This window comes from Vitis vinifera, chromosome 8 (assembly GCF_030704535.1).
Source record: "Vitis vinifera cultivar Pinot Noir 40024 chromosome 8, ASM3070453v1".
In the NCBI taxonomy this organism is placed as follows: Eukaryota; Viridiplantae; Streptophyta; class Magnoliopsida; order Vitales; family Vitaceae; genus Vitis; species Vitis vinifera.
This window is the reverse complement of record NC_081812.1, coordinates 19,909,513-19,927,599: the sequence shown is the minus strand read 5'-3', so window position 1 is coordinate 19,927,599 and position 18,087 is coordinate 19,909,513. Positions and strand designations below refer to the sequence as shown.

The following is an 18,087-nucleotide window of genomic DNA, read 5'->3' as shown; positions in this document are numbered from 1 at the left end:
AAGAGGGAAATCCAATTTACACAAAGCTAGTAGATGTTAATTGAATGCAAGTATTCCCAGAATGGTGGTATAACTAAGGCAACCAATGAAAACAACAATAACAAGCAGTGAGGAACAAGAAAAAGAAGCATCATTTACATAATCAAATCATGACATGTTAAATACAAGCTCAGTGTATGTGACATTAGTAGCACTGATTAGGCCTTTAATCAACATTCAACTCATGCTTTCATCGGCTTCATTCTTGCATCATTTTAAGAGCAACAACCACCAGTAGGTGGTGGTTGGTTTTCTGGTTTCGGTTTCAAGATGTTTCTCTTCCCTACAGTCGATCCCTCTTCTAAAAGGCTAGGAACCTCCATTATCTGCAAGTAAACATAACAGCATGAATCAGTAATATATAATTCCATATAATTTCTAATAGATGCCCTTTATACAGGTCCTTTATCAATATGACCAAATTTTGAATAAAATCATTATATTCATGTGAGACCACCAAATTTAGAGATTTGTATTTCATTCCATCGTCAAGGTGAATTGAATTCTGAAGATTACTACTAAAGTACCTTAGAGATCCTACAAGGCAGTTGAAGAGCACAAATATTACTTATGGGGGTACCTTTAACGCAAGCTCTTCAAAGCATTTCTCCACATTTTCTCGAGTTTTAGCACTACATTCAAAAAATAAGCATCCATGCTCTTTTGCAAGAGCAATACCCTCTTCTCTGCTTACAACCCTTTCAGATTCCTGAAATCATAAAGAGACTGAATTTAGATTAATAAAATGAGAATTAAAAAGCAGAAGGCTTAAATTTTCCCCCCTGATAAATTTAGTGCATCAAATACAGAACATAGAATCATTACAACTAACTTTTTTATTGGGAATAACAGGAGAAGGATCATGTAGTGCCAGGAAAATTGTAGGTCCCATTCAATTTGAATCACTATTGGCTAAGAGAGCAATATCAATTACCAGCTCACAGAAAGATAAAGAGAAATAAGACAAAAGGCTCAAACTGAGAACTGAGATATTCAGTTAATGCGCACACAGCTAAAATAAAAAAAGAAACAAACCCAAACTAGCTTCAAAAGGCTGGAAGTTAGATTCTAGCATTCATTTAGACATGGAAAAATTAGCACTTTATCAAATCCAAGCTCCAAGACAAGTACATGAGTTCTCAGTTGGAATTTGATATGGTTTATGAACCAATTTCTATGCCAGTGCAAATGCCAAGCTTGGCTGAAACCCGGTGCTTCACAAAAGATGTGGGGATGACCAGTTGAAAAAAATGATCAAGTAACACAGTTTTCGTTGTTTTCCTGTAGTTCAAGAAAAAGTTAGGTATCGAAAGAGAGTGCTAGAAGCATAGTCACCATCAACTCTTTGAATAACTCCATAAGTTGGCACATCCTATTACTATAAGATTTCTTAGCATTTTCTGACTCATTCTAAGGAGGTCAACGAATGGAGTCAAAGAAAATTGTAGTTAACACTAGAGCCTCTTGTCCGCAATTTTATGCAAGGAAAAACACAAGTTTTGGTAGCAGTAGTGGCAGGTTCCAAACAAAGGGGTGGCTGCATGGATAGACAGAGTCTATGATTCAGTTTGTGCAAGTTAACTGAGATGAAAGTGAGGTTTCAGTACAATATAGTTTCCTGGCTCCAAGGAAAACCCTGCATAAAATCCTTTGTTATTCTCTTTCATCTGGGTGCATCATAAAGTCTTAAATGCATATCCATCATAAAAAAGTTGGTTAAATTTTCAAAAGGAAAGACCAGAATAAATTTTAAGAAAAAATAATAAAAATCTCTCATGAACATTGTTCACTCTAAAAACTCAAGAAAAAATTGGTGCCTTCAAAAAACCTGATAAATGAGACCATCAATGCAAAAGCTCAGCCATTAGCTTTCCAGAAGACCGCCATCTTAAACAACAGACATCTGGTTAAAAGAATGTTATCCCATGTTGATGAGTATATGACTAAAGTATCCTTAAAAGAAAATGATGTATTTGCCACTCATCAAAACCTCTTCCTCAATACTCATGACTGTTGAATGTTGAATGAACTAACCAAATCAAGTTTGTAGAAGACCTCCCCCCCTTCCTCCAAATCAAACTTCCAATGGATTGAAAGTCTGAATTCAATAGGCCAAACAAGAAAATTGATGGAAGTATTCCCTCCTTACATATGTTCATAATATAATCACCTTGCATTCATCTTTCAACCATTTCTCTGTTTTTTAGTTTCTACAATTAAACCTTCCAAACTTAAAATCATAAGAAAATATAGGGTCTGTTTGTTTAGTGTTTTCAAGAACTGTTTTCTGTTCTTGAAAACAAAAAACACCAAAAACTCGTTTGGTTAAGAGAGTCGTTTTTGTTTTTGTTGTTCCCCGTGTTCTCAAAATGACACTGTTTAGAGAACAACAAAATGTTGTTTTCCCCGTTTTTTTACTGTTTACAGAACAAAATTAAACAAAAAAAAACCATATGTTCTCCGTGTTTTTTTTTTTTCTTCTCGTTTTCATCTCTTCTCCAGCACAGTCGCGTCGCCTCTTCTTGATTTTTCCCGTTTCTCAGTTTTGATTCAAGGTTCATGAAATTTAAATCCAATGGCACAATAGCAAAGAGACCCCTAAAACGGATCCAGAAAACACAGGGAGCAAAAGAAAATCCATTTTTTTGGTTTTCCTTGGGGTGTTTGCTTGGATTTTCTCGGAAATCAAACGAGGATGAATTTTCCCGGAAATCGAATGGGGGATGGATTTTCTTGGGAATCAAATGGGGGTTGCAAAAAAAATAATAATAATAATAATAACATGATTAGATTAGTACCTGCGAGGATTGAGAGTGGCAGAGGAAAATAGGGCCTTTTAGGGATTCTCTCGGCTGGAGGGCAACTTCAGAAAAGGGCTTCCTTCAGAAAAGGGCTTCTTGATGCCCGATGAGAGAAGTGGGTGGCATTTTGAATTTTATATTTAGTAGAGATAAAAAAAAATTAACAAATCATGAGAACAATTTTATCTCAACTTAATAAAATATGCTATAATTTTTAATAAAGTTAAAAATTAAATAAAAAAATATTAATAAAAATGATTTTATTATGTTTGATTTATTTTAAAAAAATATAAAAAATATTTTTATTTTTAAATTAATAAAATAAATAATTTTTTTAATTTAAATGAACTATATATCTAAAAATTATTTATAAATTTATAATATAAAATTACTTGAAGAAAATATTTTATTAATTAGAAAAGAAAAAAAAAATCTTTCAAACGTGTTTTTTATTTTATTTGTTCTAAATTTTTTTTTATTAACTCAACCAAACATGTTTTTTTGTTTTTGAGAACAAAAACTGTTTTTCAAAATTTAGTTCCCAAACACAATTTTAAAAAAAAAACACCAAAAACTGTTCTTAAAAACTGTTCTCAAAAACTGTTTTTCAGAACAGTTTTAAAAAACAGTAACCAAACAAGCCCATAGCTTCTTCTTTAGGACACAATACCAAGGAAACTAATCTATGCAAATTTTATCCAAAATAATGGTCTGATTCATCTGCTCCATCTCATCATCTTCACACTTTGAAATCGTTCTCACCCTTCCTATCTTAAAACAGAATCAGACATTTCCTGTTAATATCCTGAACTAAAAAAAATAGGAGTTCCAGTAAGAGTTCTGAATAAGATGATCCTGAATCATAACTTACAGGCAACTAAGGTTGAAGGTCAACAGGCTATTTTCATGTTCCTCCAGACTACATTCAGTTGTGAAGGTCTACTTGGGCAGAAGAGTAAACACATGGGTTGTGTTATAAATAGCTCCAACCAAAAATGATGCACCAAAGCATTCAGGGAGTATATAGATGGTGCCAAACTCTATTTTTCAGCATCATGACTAATTTTCCTTTTCTTTCATCATCTAAGCCTAATTAAATTGTTGCAAGTTTACTTCTTTATAAATTCCAAATACTTTTTTTAGAGGGGACATTCTTTTGGCTTTCAGTTTTTAGTTGTTTTTCCTAATTGCTTGGTTCTTCTTATCAAGACAGAGCAATGAACATGGGAACAATATAACCTATGAACTTCATACCTTGGCAGCCGTGAAATGCTGAAGCCTATCTGCCTTACTACATGAAAAACTAAAAAATATGATAGGGGGAAAAATAAAGGCAATAAAATTCATTAGTTGTAACAAACTATGACCCAGATGACATAAAGCAGGCATGTACACCCATAACCATAAACCATTTAATAATTCTTCTTCTGGGATCCAGTTTTTAAGCATGGAAGCAGAGATCACAAAACTTACTCTATCAACTTTATTTCCAACAAGCATCTTCACACAGTCCTGATTAGTCGAGTAAAGCTCTACTTCTTTAGCCCACACATCGGACAAGTTTGTAAAGCTCTCTCTCCGTGTCACATCATATACTAAAACAAAAAACAAAATATATGCATCAGCTAAGACTTCCCACCAAAGAAAAGCCTTAATCAAATCTTTTAAAACCATTGCAAAAATGCAGTAAAAAATACCAAAAATGTGCTTAGAAATCCAATAAGAATGGATAGAGTAAATGCTTGACCATATATATGCATACATGCATGATCTAGGCAAGAACACAAGTTTCATACTAGTGGGCAATGCAGTAAACTACCATGGAGTACTGCCATGCAAAGGTCAAAAAGTCAGATGCTTATGTCACAGATGAAAATTGAGTGAAAACATACAAATACTATGATCTACCGGGGTACAAAATTCCCTGAGGTATGCACGAAACGCATGGCACCATCAAATATGAAAAACTTTGACAAATGCGTCAATTTTGCACCTTCATGACAAAACAAGGATGCAAAAGAAATATCCATGCAAACAGATTAACCATATATTAAGACAACAAATTGTTTAAATAATTTTATTATTTATAGATGGGGAAAAGATGGAATGCATGCGCATGGTTGTCTTAAGTTTACAACAAGGACTAGCTTTACACATTTTTGTATCCATATGTATTAATCATTCCGATGTCAAGTATAGAATGATGATAGCCATTTCAACTTGTCAAAATATATATCTTTAGTTAAAGAATGGAGTATGTAAATCTGCCCACTACTTTGTATTCTGCTCCACCTTTCCCTTTCCCCCTTTTCATGGCACACCAACTCTTACCCATCTCTCAAATCTCCATAACTGATCAACATTGAAATTGCCAGATGGGACTAATTTTCATCCAGAATGATTTCCAAGGAAACAAACAAAGACTTCAAGAAACCTTTTCCTCCATCTATTTCAAAAAGGATAAATGTTCAGAGAGAAATTTTGCAGATAAAAGCTGTCCAAATTGAATTGGGTTGGAATTTTGCTTTGTTTGGTCCTTCCCTTTTTATTCTGGTGATCTGGGATGACATAGAAATAGAAATTGCTTATTCATGTCCATAGAAGTTTCAGGTGCAAAAACTGAAAGAATTTATGTTTTGTTTGGAGGAATAGATACATGGTTGAAAGCCAATGATGAAATATAACTCTAAAGTGAATAAGATATCTGGAAACATAAAACTGGAATTGAGAATGCATAGCATCAACTGTAACAATACAATGAAGCAATAATCACCAAATCAACATATATTATATTATATGTAATGTGATAAATACATCCCAAGGTTGAAACAGATAATCTACGAAACAGACAGTCTACATAGAAGAAACTCAGTATTGCAGGTGGAATCAACTAATAAGATTGTTATAACATTTGCAAAATTCCAGGACCTTTAGTACTCAAACAGAGATGAAATCCAATTTCTAGTTCCTTTATCTGACATGCCAATGCTTATGGAAGGAATAGGCTGTCCTAATTTATAATTTGCAGCCAATCTCACAAAGCTACAGCTTCCAACGCATAATTTTAAAGAAATAAATGATTTTATGTATTGATAGTATACCAAGAATAATCCCTTGGGCACCTCTATAGTAAGAGCTTGTCAATGTTCTGAACCTCTCCTGTCCAGCTGCATCAGCCATAATGAGTTAAGACTAATGAGAATCCATCCACATTGCTCTAGAAAAGCAAAAGAGACAAGCATGAAATGACAACATAACTAGTAACATGTGAACCAAGCAATATCTAACAATGTAAAATGGAGTAAAAACTTTAAGTAGTGGCAGAGGTCAATTTCATGTAAGCAAGAAACATCTTCAAGGTGCAGAGAGAACAGAAATTATCTAAGAGAACTTATATAACCTAGTACTTACAAGAAAAGAAAAATGTCAGTACATGCTAGGATAGTTACAGAATCATAAGGATCTCAGTTGTTACATCAGAACTTGAAGTCACCCATCTGCAACAAAATTCCTACTTAGCAATGCCAGCTGAAACAGGCACCCCAGCTCTACTGAAAATTGTTGGAAAGGATGACTTTCATGCTAAAAGAGGGTTCTGTCTCAGTTAGAAATTTCCAGTGGGATGGTCCTCCCTTAGCTGTTTTTTTGTTAAGAGCAGTGTGGCATTTTATTATTCTTGAACTTTTCTCTTAATGGTTCTATTTGTGCTTTGGTTTTCCACTACATGAAATATTCATTCCTTATCTAAAATTATTAAGAGAATGAGGAAAAAAGAGAGTATTATTAATTAAGATCAAGAATATAGCACTAAAGAGATCTTTTGTTAATCCAATAGAACCACTACAGATCAACAAGACACTACAAGGGGAATAAAGGTTAAAGAAATACACCAATGCAAATCCTACATGATAGCTACAGTGTAAATGTTAAATAGGAAAATGTAAAATAAAAGATTTGACTACAGCCACATATTACCAGTGTCCCAGATTGTAAGCTTCAATCTCTTCCCACCAACAGTTAGCTGCTTGATTTTAAAATCCACACCTGCAAATCATTGAGGCAAGGCAAAAAAAAAAAAACAAAGTGTACACATCAGAAAACTCAAATCATCAAATCTAAAAAAAGAGGTCACCTGACTTTATGGGAGAGTTTTTAGGACTCCAAATTTAAAAGTGCTTTAGGTATAACCAAGCAAGCTGAAAAGCTAATTGAACATCCAAAAGAACTTTTGCCAAAACGCTGTGAGAAATAGTTCTTAGTCAATTGATGAATTATAGAGGAGATGACTCTGAAAAGGATAAAGTTTCAACAAAGTCAAGCACCTTATTTTATTGCCGATAAATCTGGGATGGGTAACAGATTGCCCAATTTAGACAGTACTGTCACCCCCCATCCAAACAATAAGAGCAAGCAATTGGTAATATTAGCAAAGATCATCCGAAACCTTTGCTTTTTTTGGCTGCATATGTTCTACATCTAATAATGTGGTCAAAAAGGTATTCGTACAGTAATCAAAAGCTACCAAAAGAACAAACATCACATGACCTTCAAGCATACCAGAATTCAAAGTAATGTCTTGTCTTCTGTTTATTTCTGTTCACGAGTGTGCATTACACTAAATCCACCCGCCGGACAAGGCAGTTGGTCAGTTGGGTGGACTACTTCTTTATTTTTTATTTTGTTTCTCCTTATTACGCTGATAGGCCTAATTAGACACCAAAATATAAGCGAGGGTTTATCGAATTATTGCGCCCTTCCTCACGGCCTATAGGGTGGGGAAAAAAATTGCCATCAGCCTCCTTCCAACATTTAATGAAAGATCTAATGCCATAAGGAAGAAAACTATTATGAATCTTGAGCTTTTCAGCAGTTAGGATCCAAATAAATCTCGAAGCCCCAGTTCAACTGCTGCCCCATGTAACCATCTTTCTCAGTTTAAATGATTCTGTTTCATTCTTTTAAAACCCAGAGCAGCACACGAAACTCAACTGTTTGTTTATTTATTTATTTCTTTCTTTCTTTTCCTCCATTTTCTCAACAACAGAACCGACAATAATTTTTTTAAGAAGGAAAATTTTTCAAAACCAAAACAGCACAAAATCATTTTTTTTTTCTCTTTTTTATTCCCTCCATTTTCACGATCCCTTATAAACCAAAATAGCAAAAACCACTAGATTTTATTTTATTTACTCTATTTTCTGTTCCTCCAAACATAGCATTAAATAAGAAAAAACAGAGGACGAAGTACCAATAGTAGGAGCGAGATCTTCAACGGAGCTGGAGATGAAACTGACGAGAAGACTACTTTTGCCGACGGCGGAGTCGCCGATCAGCAAGATCTTGAATGAGAGATCGTAGCTGCTACTCTGTCCCGACGACGATCCCATTAATAAATCGAACCGAACTTCTAAATCTCTCTCACTCTTTCCCTCTCTCTTTCTAGTGTCTGAGATGATAATGATGGCTGTGCGCTCGCTCTCTCTCTACAATACCAGTGGGAAATGTGAATGAGGAGAGAGAATAACCAAAAAGAAGAAGAGGAAAGCAAATCAAAGCAAATCGCATCTACGTGTCTTAATATAAGAGAATGTAAATAAAACGGCTACCTCTCAGCAGTCAGCACCCAACCCAACAAACAAACGTATTCTCTTTTTTTCGTTTCTTTTTCTTTTCTTTTCTTTTCCTTTCCTTTCCCTTCCTCTCCTTCAGATGCTATTCCGTTTTTTCGCGAATCGCATTCCTTTCCTTCGGACGCTACTCCGTTTTTTCCCGAATCGCACGACTCGTGTCGTCAGCCACCTGAGCCTGAGCGCGCGTGGGACTCCGGACGACTCCTCTTGCATGATCTGCGAAATACGTAAAACGACGGGCCACATGTGAAATACACTGCTAATACATTTTAATTTAATTAGTATCTGGGCTATGATTAAAAGTAGGCGTTAAATTTAACTAATGTCACGAGAATGGGGAGGCTTTGATGAAGTGGGCTCATCACAATTTAGTGCATTTTCAACCGCACCTTCCAGCATTTGGGCCTACGTGTTGTCAGTAGGAGTATGATAAAGCATTGGTTCGAAAATAAAAATACATGCCATCATGATTATCCATGAGTTCACATTTTATGGCTGCCTCTGTTTCGCTTTTGAAAAGCCTTTCAAACAAATATAAAATTAAAGAAATCTTAATATATACCACCTCACACGTTTGGCAACTAGTAGGCGGCAGGATGTAGCCGTGTTGAAGGTTTGGATAACGTGTTTAGCGGAAAAACTTCCTCATAAAATTTCAACGAAACCTCCAAAGATGGTGGAAAAAGGTCTTCCTTAGCCCATTCCTAGCTATAGACATGGATAGGCTTTACTTCTGTAATGCTCTTGGGGTAAGCCTATGACATCTGATGTTTCAATTATTCTAAAATAAAAACGAATTTCCAGTCCCATGTTGCCCCGCTATAACTGTGATTTTTAAGGGAAACCACCTACTTTGGTGTTAGGTCCCTTTCTTTAGAATCAAAGGGAGCTCCTCACCACAGTGACAGCAACCGTGGGTGTCGCCATCGCACCCGATTATTAGACATTCCACCTGATCTCTCTTTTTTTCTCTGTAAAACAAATTGCGCTGTGGTCTCCTTATTGTGGCACTTTATTGGAGGCTATTGGTTGGGTGAGTCGGCTACCTCAAATGCTGTGCTTTTTCCCATCTATGGATGCTGTCTGCTGTTCTCTAATGCTCTTTGTTTGGTGTTTTAATATGAAGAAATAATTGTCACTAAAATGAGGTGGGTCAAATAAATGTTAAGCCCAAGCCAGGCCAAGCCAAGCCATGATCTATTGGGCTCATGCAGTAGAGAAAATGGGATCCAGTATTTATCGCCACTTGTTTGTGTGGGCTGGGTTCGGCACCTGATCCAAGTAAACTCCACCGCCATAATCATGGTGAGGGAAATGTGATCTGCGAGACAGCGGAGAGGGACACCACCCGGCCCTCCCCCAGAATGAAGCCATCGACCGGAAGGATTTTATTAATCATTAATGTCATGTTTGCGGAAGGTTATTTAGACACCGCTTCCAACTTTACGATTTTAACTATAAGAATTCAATTTGGAAAGGAGATTAGAATTTTGGCTCTAAAATATCATCACTAAAATACTTGCAAGAAAGAATAGCGCCAATAACTTTTATCAAAATTTATCATAATTAATATTATATTTTCATCACCAAGGGTTTTGCCAAAACAAGATTAGTTTTAAATAATGAAATGTGATTTTGTTCCCAAAATTTTATACCTATATATCAAATTACTTATGACCCCACCAGCTTGTTACCATCCAATAAAGAAGAATACCCTGATTTCATATATACTGGAATAGTCTTATTAAAATCAACCAAATATGAATACCCTGATTTCATATATACTGGAATAGTTAACTGGGTGAATACCCTAACTACATATGTACTGGAATATTTAATAGGGTGAATACCCTAACTACATATGTACTGGAATATTTAACAGGGTGAATACCCTAACTACATATGTACTGAAATATTTAACAAGGTGAATACCCTAATTTCATATATACACTGGAATCTCCTGATTAAAAAAAATGAGTAGAAAAATAATAGCGGAAGCATACCTGAATCCATTAAAGGAGAAACCTTATAGGAAGAAAAACCCTTTGAGATGGTCTTCCAATTCTAGCCACTAGATTCTGTGTTAATTTCTCTCTGAGAGGATTTTCAGAAATTGGAATGCGTAGTCGTAGAATGGGGACCATAACCCTATTTATAAACTGCTAGGGCAGTTTTAATTTTATCACAATTATATTTCTGCCCCTCATAGAAATAATAATTGTCTAATGGTATCTACACAATAATCTCATGACAATTATACCCTTAAGCCAATTAATCAATTATTAATTAGATCACTATATTTAGGCTTAATTAAATGATAGCACACACATTTTAATTATTTACATGTGTGGCCCAAATTATAGATTAATTACAAAAATTAATCTAACAATCTCCCACTGGGCCACATGCATATGTAATCAAATAAATGTGCTTAACCTTATGAGCTCAAAATTTGCTATCATGTCCTTAGGGTATATCCGAACAATCTCGTCCATTAACTATACTGACATAGGATCAAGGTGGTCTATGTTACATCAATCGTTACTAGACCAATCAATGGTCACATATATCTGCATAGCTAAATGACATAGATCAATCATGAGTGCATAGCATGGAAATTACATGCAATGTGATCTATTCATGCCTATTTCCAACTGGTCCTACTTAACTTTATTGAGATAAAATCTTTAGCATAATTTAACAGAGTGCAATGAAATGAATACTTTATTTCTGCAGAACACAATCCAAATGTATAGATAAAGTCTAAACATAACATAGAGCAATATACAATGAATAATATAAACTCCCACTAAATTTGGATATCCTCAAATGAGACAACACCCATATGAGCAGTGTGCTCATGAAAGACCTTGGGTGGTAATCCCTTTGTAAGCGGATCCGCTATCATGGAGTTTGTTCCAATATGCTCTATGGATATCTGTCCACTCTGTACTTTTTCTTTTACAACTAGGAACTTGATATCAATGTATTTTGATTTTGTAGAGCTCCTGTTGTTATTGGAATATAAAACTGCTGATTTATTGTCACAAAATATCTTCAATGGTCTTTCAATACCATCCAGAACACGCAGCCCAGTGACAAAATTTCGTAGCCATATTCCTTGATTGGATGCCTCATAACATACTACAAACTCTGCTTCCATGGTGGATGAAGTTACGAGTGTCTGTTTGGCAGACCTCCATGAAATTGCTCCACCAGCCAACAGATAAATATAGCCTGATGTGGATCTTCTGCTGTCTTGGCATCCAGCAAAGTCGGAGTCGGAATACCCAATCAACTCTAATTGATCCAATCTCCTATATGTAAGCATGTACTCTTTTGTTCTCTGTAAATATCTCATAACCCTCTTGGCTGCTCTCCAATGATCCATTCCAGGGTTACTTAGATATCTGCCTAACATGCCAACAATGTACGCAATATCCGGACGTGTACATACTTGAGCATACATTAGACTCCCCACAGCCGAAGCGTAAGGAATCTTTTGCATTTCTTGACTTTCTAAACTATTTTTAGGGCATTGATTAAGACTGAATTTGTCTCCTTTAGCGACAGGGGTATCACCTGGTTTGCTATTTTGCATGCCATACCTTTGGAGGACTTTATCAATATAGGTCCTTTGTGACAATCCTAAAATACCCCTAGAACGATCTCGGTGTATCTGGATTCCTAAGACAAAAGAGGCATCACCAAGATCTTTCATCTCAAAATGTTTTGATAAAAATCTCTTGGTGTCGTGCAATATGCCAATATCATTTGTGGCTAGCAATATGTCATCGACATATAAAACCAGGAAAATATACTTACTCCCACTGAATTTGTGATACACACATTCATCCATAAGATTTGCCTCAAAACCATATGAGACAATAATTTGATGAAACTTGAAGTACCACTGACGAGAAGCTTACTTGAGCCCATAAATGAATTTAGTTAATTTACAAACCATATTCTTTGAGTCTTCGGACACAAAATTTTCTGGTTGTACCATATAAATTGTTTCATCAATGTCACCATTGAGAAACGCTGTTTTAACATCCATTTGATGTAACTCAAGATCATAATGTGCAACTAGTGCCATGATTATCCTGAAAGAGTCCTTCGTAGAAACTGGAGAGAAGGTCTCTTTGAAGTCAATTCCTTCTTTTTGAGTAAAGCCTTTAGCTACAAGACGTGCTTTATATCTTTCTACATTACCATTTGAATCCCGCTTGGTTTTAAATATCCATTTACAACCAATGGGCTTCGTACCAACTGGTAATGGGACAAGTTCCCAAACTTTATTGTCTTGCATAGATTTGTACTCTTCATTCATGGCTTTAATCCATTTATGAGAGTTGGAACTTTTCACGGCTTGCTGGAAGTTGATTGGATCATCTTCCATCATTCCACTTTCTACCTCACGTTCCTGGAGATATACGATATAATCGTCCGAAATTGCATTTCTCCTCTCTCTAATGGATCTCCTTAATGGCATATTTTCTTGAGGTTGTTGAGTTTGTTCTTCAGAAGTAATGTCCTCATTTGCAATTAAGGGTTGAACAATATTGTATGTTGGTTGAGGATCCAAATTTACTTCTTGATCAATGATAGGTAGTGAAACCTGTACATTATCAATAGCAATAGTAGATCCCTCTTCCTCCTCAAATTGTTAGATTAATTTTTGTAATTAATCTATAATTTGGGCCACACATGTAAATAATTAAAATGTGTGTGCTATCATTTAATTAAGCCTAAATATAGTGATCTAATTAATAATTGATTAATTGGCTTAAGGGTATAATTGTCATGAGATTATTGTGTAGATACCATTAGACAATTATTATTTCTATGAGGGGCAGAAATATAATTGTGATAAAATTAAAATTGCCCTAGCAGTTTATAAATAGGGTTATGGTCCCCATTCTACGACTACGCATTCCAATTTCTAAAAATCCTCTCAGAGAGAAATTGACACAGAATCTAGTGGCTAGAATTGGAAGACCATCTCAAAGGGTTTTTCTTCCTATAAGGTTTCTCCTTCAATGGATTCAGGTATGCTTCCGCTATTATTTTTCTACTCATTGTTTTTAATCAGGAGATTCCAGTGTATATATGAAATTAGGGTATTCACCCTGTTAAATATTCCAGTACATATGTAGTTAGGGTATTCACCCTATTAAATATTCCAGTACATATGTAGTTAGGGTATTCACCCAGTTAACTATTCCAGTATATATGAAATCAGGGTATTCATATTTGGTTGATTTTAACAAGACTATTCCAGTATATATGAAATCAGGGTATTCTTCTTTATTGGATGGTAACAAGTGGTATCAGAGCCTACTCCTTGATTAATTCTTTGAGTTATTATTTTAATATATATATATGTCAATGGATTAAGATTTATGAAATATTGAGTTGATAAATTTTTTTTTTATTTTTTATTATTACTATTATTATTATTATTATTATTATTATTATTATTGTTATTTAATAGCATTTTATGATATTAATATTTAAGTTATTGATCTAGCATTTTTAAATAGGCTAATTAAAGCGGAAAATCACCAAAGTGACATTTTTCGTGTAGATTAGTCTGTTCGGGGTGTTAGATATTTGTGTGTATGTGATTCATGCGGGTATTAACTGGCACAAAGGAAAGTTAATATTTGGTCAAATTGCATACATACCTGTGGTGATAAATATGTGATGATTATAAAGGTAACTTAATGTGAATAATAAATCAATCCAAAGATAGATTTATTATTTGACATAACTTATCATCAATGTTTGATCACTACAACAAGAGTACCACTTACAGTTAATATTACTGTCCAAAGACTTGATATTAATGTTGTGCTAGGTATCTTGAAATGTCATAATTGCTTTTAAATTTAAAGATTATGTGTTTAATTGCTTATTTTATGTGAGCATGATGGTTTATTTGATTCATTTTATTTTGTTCTGGATTCAGCTTTTATATCAACCACTTCTATATTTGCCAACATCAATAATGTCCCTATGTTAAATGGGACTAATTTTAAGGACTGGAAAGAGAATATGATGATTCTCTTAGGCTGCATGGATATAGACTTAGCCTTGAGAATGCCCAAACCCGATGAACTCAATGAGCAAAGTACTCAAGAGGATGAGGTTTATTGGGGTAAGTGGGAACGTTCAAATAGGCTAAGTCTTATGATCATGAAGCGCGGCATTCCAGAAGCTTTCAGGGGTGCGGTAACCGATGAGGTTACTAATGCCAGTGACTTCCTTGCGAAAATTCAGAAGCGTTTTGCCAAAAACGATAAGGCTGAAACGAGCACGCTTTTAGCAAGCTTGATTTCAATGAAGTATAAAGGCAAGGGTAATGTTCGGGAGTACATCATGGAGATGTCTCATCTTGCTTCAAAACTTAAGGCTTTGAAACTCGAGTTATCTGATGATTTACTCGTGCATTTGGTTCTCATCTCTCTTCCTGCACAATTTAATCAATTCAAGGTCAGTTATAACTGTCAAAAGGATAAATGGACTCTTAATGAGCTCATTTCATTCTGTGTGCAAGAGGAAGAGAGATTGAAGCAAGACAAGACCGAAAGTGCTCATCTGGCTAGCACTTCAAAGGATAAGGGCAAACGAAAGAATAAGGATAATAAGGTCGCTGCTTCTAATGGTCCAGAACAAAAGAAACAGAAAGTTGAGGTAACATGTTTCTTCTGTAATAAGCCTGGACATACTAAGAAGGAATGTACCAAGTATGCTGCTTGGCGTGTTAAGAAAGGGTTGCCTGAGTTACCGAAAACCAAGTGATGCTGAAAGATGCATCTATGTCGGAGACGGTCAGTCGGTAGAAGTAGAGGCAATAAGGCACTTTAGATTATTATTGAAATCTGGTTATTTTTTGGATTTAATAGATATTTTTATTGTACCGTCTTTCAGACGGAATTTAATTTCAGTTTCTGTTTTGGACAAATCAGGTTATTGTTGTTCATTTGGAAACAATAAATTTACATTATCTATTAATTCAAATGCTGTAGGAACCGGTTTACTTAATGTTTATGATAATCTATATTTGTTGGAAATTGTTCCGTCCTATAATGAAACCTTGCATGTGGAATCACGAGGTACAAAACGTAAATTGAATAAAGATAATTCGGCCTCATTGTGGCACAAACGCTTAGGTCATATCTCTAAATCCAGAGTTGAGCGACTTGTGTCCGATGGGATTTTGGATTCACTTGACTTTTCAGATTTTGATATTTGTGTTGAGTGTATTAAAGGAAAACAGACCAAAACAAAGAAATTGGGTGCCAATAGAGCTACAAACGTCTTAGAATTAATTCATACAGATATTTGTGGACCATACCCTACGGCATCTTGGAATGGTCAACAGTACTTTATAACATTCATAGACGACTATTCAAGATATGGCTACCTATTTCTTATACATGAGAAATCACAATCATTGGACGTGTTCAAAACATTTAAAGCAGAAGTTGAGTTGCAACTCAACAAAAGAATAAAGAGTGTCAGATCTGACCGTGGTGGTGAATACTATGGTAGATATGACGGATCAGGTGAACAACGTCCAGGACCATTTGCTAAATACCTAGAGGAATGTGGGATCGTCCCTCAATACACCATGCCAGGATCACCTAGCATGAATGGTGTAGCAGAAAGACGAAACCGAACCCTTAAGGACATGGTAAGGAGTATGATTAGTCATTCTACTTTACCCGAAAAACTCTGGGGTGAAGCACTCAAAACGGCAGCTTATATCCTAAATCGGGTGCCAACTAAAGCAGCTACTAAAACGCCTTATGAGCTTTGGACGGGTCGAAAGCCCAGTTTAAAGCATTTTCATATTTGGGGATGTCCAGCTGAAGCGAGACCTTATAAGCCTCATGAAAAGAAATTGGACTCTAAAACAGTTAGCAGCTACTTTATTGGCTATGCAGAGCGATCAAGGGGTTTTAAATTTTATGATCCTGCTATTAGGTCAATTTTTGAGACGGGAACTGCAACATTTTTTGAGGATGTTGAGTTTGGGGGGAGAAATCAGGCTAGGAATATTGTCTTTGAGGAGGAAGAGGGATCTACTATTGCTATTGATAATGTACAGGTTTCACTACCTATCATTGATCAAGAAGTAAATTTGGATCCTCAACCAACATACAATATTGTTCAACCCTTAATTGCAAATGAGGACATTACTTCTGAAGAACAAACTCAACAACCTCAAGAAAATATGCCATTAAGGAGATCCACTAGAGAGAGGAGAAATGCAATTTCGGACGATTATATCGTATATCTCCAGGAACGTGAGGTAGATTAACTAAATCCATTTACAACCAATGGGCTTCGTACCAACTGGTAATGGGACAAGTTCCCAAACTTTATTGTCTTGCATAGATTTGTACTCTTCATTCATGGCTTCAATCCATTTCTGAGAGTTGGAACTTTTCATGGCTTGCTGGAAGTTGATTGGATCATCTTCCATCATTCCACTTTCTACCTCACGTTCCTGGAGATATACGATATAATCGTCCGAAATTGCATTTCTCCTCTCTCTAGTGGATCTCCTTAATGGCATATTTTCTTGAGGTTGTTGAGTTTGTTCTTCAGAAGTAATGTCCTCATTTGCAATTAAGGGTTGAACAATATTGTATGTTGGTTGAGGATCCAAATTTACTTCTTGATCAATGATAGGTAGTGAAACCTGTACATTATCAATAGCAATAGTAGATCCCTCTTCCTCCTCAAAGACAATATTCCTAGCCTGATTTCTCCCCCCAAACTCAACATCCTCAAAAAATGTTGCAGTTCCCGTCTCAAAAATTGACCTAATAGCAGGATCATAAAATTTAAAACCCCTTGATCGCTCTGCATAGCCAATAAAGTAGCTGCTAACTGTTTTAGAGTCCAATTTTTTTTCATGAGGCTTATAAGGTCTCGCTTCAGCTGGACATTCCCAAATATGAAAATGCTTTAAACTGGGCTTTCAACCCGTCCAAAGCTCATAAGGCGTTTTAGCAGCTGCTTTAGTTGGCACCCGATTTAGGATATAAGCTGCCGTTTTGAGTGCTTCACCCCAGAGTTTTTCGGGTAAAGTAGAATGACTAATCATACTCCTTACCATGTCCTTAAGGGTTCGGTTTCGTCTTTCTGCTACACCATTCATGCTAGGTGATCCTGGCATGGTGTATTGAGGGACGATCCCACATTCCTCTAGGTATTTAGCAAATGGTCCTGGACGTTGTTCACCTGATCCGTCATATCTACCATAGTATTCACCACCACGGTCAGATCTGACACTCTTTATTCTTTTGTTGAGTTGCAACTCAACTTCTGCTTTAAATGTTTTGAACACGTCCAATGATTGTGATTTCTCATGTATAAGAAATAGGTAGCCATATCTTGAATAGTCGTCTATGAATGTTATAAAGTACTGTTGACCATTCCAAGATGCCTTAGGGTATGGTCCACAAATATCTGTATGAATTAATTCTAAGACGTCTGTAGCTCTATTGGCACCCAATTTCTTTGTTTTGGTCTGTTTTCCTTTAATACACTCAACACAAATATCAAAATCTGAAAAGTCAAGTGAATCCAAAATCCCA

At 35.6% G+C, this 18,087-nt stretch overlaps 1 protein-coding gene across 1 annotated transcript; it reads right to left on the bottom strand.

Annotated features, from left to right (window-relative positions):
- Positions 1-15: 15 nt before the first annotated feature.
- Positions 16-8,547, bottom strand: LOC100267442 (ras-related protein RABC2a). The gene is made up of 7 exons (XM_010655693.3): positions 8,447-8,547; positions 8,089-8,323; positions 6,816-6,884; positions 5,942-6,007; positions 4,314-4,435; positions 620-748; positions 16-365 (listed from the first exon to the last, which is right to left on the bottom strand). The coding sequence occupies exons 2-7, from the start codon at positions 8,225-8,227 to the stop codon at positions 255-257; spliced, it is 636 nt and encodes a 211-aa protein (XP_010653995.1). The 5' UTR covers positions 8,228-8,323; positions 8,447-8,547; the 3' UTR covers positions 16-254.
- Between the last annotated feature and the right edge of the window lie 9,540 nt (positions 8,548-18,087).